Here is a 6000-nt window from a genome sequence, read left to right as displayed (position 1 = left end):
CAACTGTTGTCACCACACAATGTTTTTATACAAGGAAATTAAAGTGAATCAACAAGCTTGTAAAGCAAAACAAAACAAACACTGGTGAGATGTGCTAACTATCCAGAACCCTGGACCTCATCATCAAATATTACCGTTGCTGCAGTTAGTCTCACACCACACTGAGGCACACTGCCTCCGTAGTATTTTATTATTATCATAATAACTAACATTATTATCATTTTTATTTCATTTATTATTATTGTTTTTCAGGGGCTCAGCAAGACCCTGCAGAAAAAGGTCTCTTATCGCCCCATACTGGCAGGTAACTTCATCAGCCGATGATCATTTGGAAAAAACAATAGTCTGAAGCTAGTAAGTACCCTGGCACAGCCTCCTCATGGTGGAGGTCCCTAAGACACCCCCCCCACCCCCCCCTCCCCAGGCAACAGAGTCTAGAATTTTGGCAAGCCTGCACGGAGCCCTGAGCTCCCCCTGTCTGCTAATATCGTTCACACGCTTCTATTTGGAATGAACGCCCCCCCCCTTTTTTTTAATTCTTGATATTCTGCAATCAGTTAATGAGGGCTTGATTTCTAACGCAAAACCTCGTTTTCGGGCCTTTTTTATCTCCTTCACTATTAGAATGGTCTCAATGCCCTGCCTTACCTCCTTAATTCCACGCCGCCAACTACTTGAGTTCAAAATCCTTCACAGATTCCCTACCCCTAAAATACCAAGTCCATACATTTCAGATTCCCTACCCCTAAAATACCAAGTCCATACATTTCAGATTCCCTACCCCTAAAATACCAAGTCCATACATTTCAACAGCTCAGACTATCACTCCGTTGAAATGTCAATTATCAAGCCGTATTTGGTAAGTTGAGGGAAGAAGGGAAAGGGCAAGACGGGAATCCCGATCAGAGAGGACTCGGTTGGCGGCGGCCCCAGAGAGGAGTGTTGCAGTCCCCGACACGCTCCACCCGCCCTCCCGCGAGGAGGCGGGCTCCGGAGGTCGAAGCTGTCATCAGACTTCGACTCCTCAAAGGCTCGCGGGACGCTTTTCCCGGGGCACGACCCAGCAGGCCGGTCCCGCGGAGAACCGAGCCGCCCGCCCCCGGCGCCGGGGTCTCCGAGAGTCGCGTGCGTCGCCCCGCCGCCCTCCGCCGTCGTCCCCGCCATGGCTGCACGCTTGTTCCGCGGCTCCCTACGCCGGTGGGGCTGCCGCTGCGCCCTGCCCTCGCGGCCGGCCGCCAGGTGACTGCGGGCCGGGGGGCTCCAGCGGAACCGCCCGCGCGGGCTGCGGGACTGTGACTGTGCGAGAGGAGAGGGGAGGCGAGCGGAGGGAGACGCGGGGAGGGGAAGGAGGGGTGGCAGGGAAGGGGCTGAGGGACTGGGGAGGGTCGCGGGGGGCCTGGAACGCTGCGGGCCGCGTCGGCGCGGTGCGTGAGGGGCGGCGACCTGGGCGGTGGGCGCGGGAGGCTGCGGGGGTGGGGCTGGGCCTCGACCTGCGGCGCGCGGAGTCGGGGTGGGACCGACGTCGACCGGGGCGAATGTGGGCTTCGGGTGTGTCCCAGGGGTCGCGGGAAAACCCAAAGCGGGGTTCGCCGAAGGCTCATTCTCCGGCCCCCGTCTGGCGGGTGGGATTCTAGCACCCGCCGTGGGGGTGCGGGCGGTGGGGCGCTGCGGCCTCTGGCCCTAGAACCTTGGCGAAGGGCGGCGGAGCAGTGGCCCAGGCGCTTGCAGGTTAGTGAGTCTGGGGCTGGGGCTCCGCGTCGCAGACCTGGAGAAAGAAAGGGTCAGGCGTCCGCGATGAAGCCTGCTGGCCAGAGTGCCCCCGAGAAGGCAGCGCAGGACTGCAAAGACCTGACGTCCGCCCCACCAGACAGTGCCACTGAGACTTATTTCGTAAATGCTTTAATCAATTAAATCAGAAGAGTAGATAGTTTGTCAGTGGCTCTGTGATTATTAAGGTGGTGTTTATGAGATCAAAAGCTTTAGATACGGACACATAAAATCCATCGGATGAACTGGAAGCGTCCAGGATTCACTATTTAGGGAGTAGGACATGAATGGTAAATTAGCTCATTACAACATTGGTGGAACTCTCAGGTGCTGTGGGAGTGGAAAAATAACCTGTTCCTCCTGAGGACCGTTGGGAAGACTTCACTGAGGAGGTGACTTGGCTTTAGGACGCACATATTTTTCTGAGCTCTTCCCCAGAGTTTCGTAAGACTGTGACTTTCAATTTTTTGTTATCGGGACTCTTTCACTCTCCTAAAGTTAGAGGACCCCCAAAGATATTTGTGTGTGTGTGTGTGTGTGTATGTGAGGGTTGTACCTACCTATATTGATATCAGTGGATAAGTACAAAACAAATTTTACAAATGTTTAGTTAATTAAAAGTAACAATAGAGGGTGCCTGGGTGGCTCAGAGGGTTAAAGCCTCCGGCTTTGGCTCAGGTCATGATCCCAGAATCCTGGCACCGAGACCCACATCAGGCTCTTCTGCTCAGCGGGGAGGCTGCTTCCTCCTCCTCTCTCTCTCTCTACCTGCCTCTCTGCCTACTTGTGATCTGTATCTGTCAAATAAAATCTTTTTTTTTTTTTAAGTAACCATAGAGATTGCGGTAAGTGAAGTAAATCAAACAGAAGGATACTGTACGATTTCATTTATACATGGAATCTTAAAACAACAAATGAAAAAAAGAACTCAGATACAGAGAAAAAATTGTGGTAGGGGGGAGGGTGTGGAAATGGGTGAAGGGGGGTCAAAAGGTACCAGCTTCCAGCTCTAAACTAAGTCATGGGAGTTTAATGTACAGCATGGTGACTGTAATTAGTACTGTATATATATTTCAAATTTGCTAAAAGAATAGACCTTAAAGGTTGTCATCACAAGGAAAAAAATTATGTGGTGATGGATATTAACTAGATTTATTGTGTTGATTATTTCACCATATATAAAAATACTGAATCATGTACATCTGAAACTATATATATCAATTATATCCTGACAATAAGTAAAAGTAACAATAATAAACCCATGATGTGTTACCATAAATATCATTTTTAAGAACAGTAGCTTTTAAAAAAAAAAAAAAGAAAAGAGACATCATTTACATTGTCTGGCTTCGTAGAAGACATCTCAGTTCTCATATCTGTTTCTGCATTACACACGTAATGAGGGACATGAGGGACCCTCTGAATAGGTCAGGGACTACAGTTTGATTATAGCAGGCTTCTTAATGTGCAAGTGAATTATTCAGGGAATTTGTTGAAATACAAATTCTGATTCAGTAGATCTGGGGTGAGGTCTGAGTTGGTGTATTTATAACCAATTCCCAACTATCACTGAAGGTGCTGGTGGAGACTGTCTCCCTTTTATAATGTAAATGATTAAAAAAAATAATAGAACTTGGCCTGTTAAATTAGAAGTTTATTTTTGTTCAGTACAGATTTCCTGGTCTTTATAAGGAAAAAAAGGGCCAATGTATTCAATAAAATTCTCTTGGTCTTCAGGAAGTGGATGGTCCAACCTACTGACTGTAAACTGTCTTGATTTTCTTCCACGTATTCTCTCTTAAACACTTTTGACTGACCTGAAATATCTTTATTTTTCCTGGCACTTCTTTCACTCTCTAGCGTCTTGGTTTATTTTACTTCGAGATATTCCAAAGGTTTCCTTAAGATAATATGGGATATAAAATTTTACAATAGAGGGAGACTGGAATATAAATCCCACCCTGTTATTTGCTAATGATGTTGACAAATGATTCTGTGTTTCAGAGCACCCGTTTCCTAGTCTCAGCACATTTTTTGTCCTGAGGGAAAATTTCAAGTATGGAAAAGCTATGTGGACAAATATGTGCGTTATAGTTTTATTAATACTAGCAGGAAATTGGAACCAAACATTTTGTTGGATTTCTTTTCCTTTACTTCTTGCTGTTCTTGGTCGCTTGGAAGAATGAAGAAGTAGACCAGACCTGCGGAGTCGTGGGCAGCAAAGCAAGGTTTACTGACGATTAGTGAAGTTTATTGAGTGATGGTACAATGCTGCTACTGGAGTTTCTGAGTCTAGGGGGTTTTATGGGCTTGTTGGAGGGCTGTTGTAATCTGATTAATTAAGTCTCCCTGCACCTGGCATCATCAGGTTTTTTGGTCACATGGGAAAGAGTGGAGGCTTCCTTCTGAAGTATTGCGAAATCCTTTCAAGTGTGGTTTCCTCTTAGGGCGGAGTTCCCTATTCCCTGCTGCCTTTCTTCCAACTATCCTTCATCAATTTCAGTTACGGGATAAAGTAAACTTTGGATGTCTGTTTGATAAAACAGTGTAGTGATAGGCAAGACCCCTGCACGTGTTGGTGCTGTTACCTCTGGCTTCATCTATTACTGTTTTCACTCAATCCACTTTGGGCCTCCTTGTCCTTTCTAGCATATACCAGGTACCATCCTGCCTGACACCTTTTGCTTGAGTTGTTTTCTTGTCCTAAAATTCTTCTACTCCCCAAATCTGCTTGGCTCTCCACCTTGAGGTGTTTGTTCAGATCTCATTTTTCTAACTTAACCTACCTTGATTGCAGGATTTCCCTCCTGCAGGCATGTCCCAGCCTTGTCCCAGACACACACTCTGAACCTTGCTCCACTTTGCTTTTCCATAGAACTTACCACCTTCTCCTTTATTCTATAATTTGCTTCTTTATTATTTATCGTTATTCAGTCTCCCCTTCTAGAAATGGGAGCCCCAAAACAAGAATCTTTATTTATTTTGTACACTCTTCTAGTCCAAGGTACCTGAACAGTTCTGGTGCATAATGAGTACTCAGAAAGTATGTGTTGACCAAATGAATGAATGAGCCGTTAAAAATAATGATTTGAATGACTGAGTAGTAACCATGAAGGCAAAAGGCAGACTTATATATAAAAATTGTAGCACTACCTGTTCACAACCAAAGATTACCATTTGAAAAGCTTCTCAGTTATATTAATAAACTTCACTAAAAGTTGCATATGAAAGATAAATCTAAAGCCAAATGACAGAAAATGCATATTAAGTGTATAACTTAGCTTATGCTGTCATAACAAAATACCGTAGACTGGATGGATTGAACAACAAACTTATTTCTCATAATTCTAAAGGTTGGGTAATGGAAGATCACAGTGCTAACTCTCTCTTCTTTTTATAAGGCCACAATTCTCTCAGATTAGGACCCTCCTTATGACCTCATTTAACTAATTACCTTCTCAAAGCCCCATTTCCGAATATAATCACAGTGAGAGTTAGAGATTAACATGTATTTGGAGTGACACAATTCAGTCCATAGTATGAAATAAAAATACATAAGCTAAAACAAAGTAATCCATTTCTGGCGGCAGGATTGGGGGGGGGGGGAGGGGAGGTTGAGACAACCTAATTGCCGGTAAGCAAAACTGCCTTTTAAACAAAAACACTAAGGAGAGGAGGGGGAAGGAAGGAGAAAAGAAAAAAGAACTAGAGGAAAACAACAACAAAAAACAAAAACAAAAAAAAAACCCACGTTCCATCTAAGGAGGAGAGAAACTCCAAACAGAATTTCATGCAAAACAGAAAAACAACCTTTACTAAAATTTGGATATAGCATAAAAAGCTTTTAGATATGAGTTTGAAAATATGCAAAGTGATACACAGATTTTCACACTCTTTTAGGAGTGCCCCAAGGGGGAAATAAACCTGAAAACCACTGACCTAAAGGAACTACAGAGCAGTCTTATCTTAAGGTTAATAGCGGGGACAAGGAGAAGGAAGGGTCCGTTTCTGAAGATCTTGAATAATTCTGTGTTAATCCTTACAGAGATTCATGGACTTTTTAAAAAATTTTCACCAGGTTGCCCTTAATATGGCTATAACATCCCCATAGTTTATATCTTACATACCTGCCATTTCAAACTGTATGATTCTGAATGAAATATTAATTTGGGTTCTGGAAAAAATGTTAATACTATCTTAAACATCATAGTAACATGAAAACATCAGTATTAT

At 44.3% G+C, this 6000-nt stretch overlaps 1 protein-coding gene across 1 annotated transcript in view; it reads left to right on the top strand.

The window, feature by feature from the left end:
* The first annotated feature begins 984 nt into the window (after window positions 1–984).
* Window positions 985–6000, top strand: part of ACADL (acyl-CoA dehydrogenase long chain) — a 41699-nt gene continuing 36683 nt past the window's right edge. Inside the window, exon 1 of the mRNA XM_059392664.1 lies at window positions 985–1239. Coding sequence (XP_059248647.1) covers window positions 1163–1239 — 77 coding nt within the window. The 5' untranslated portion in view covers window positions 985–1162. The remainder of the gene's footprint in view (window positions 1240–6000) is intronic.

The sequence above is a fragment of the Mustela nigripes genome, chromosome 3 (assembly GCF_022355385.1).
Source record: "Mustela nigripes isolate SB6536 chromosome 3, MUSNIG.SB6536, whole genome shotgun sequence".
In the NCBI taxonomy this organism is placed as follows: Eukaryota; Metazoa; Chordata; class Mammalia; order Carnivora; family Mustelidae; genus Mustela; species Mustela nigripes.
This window is presented reverse-complemented; position numbering and strand designations above follow the sequence as displayed.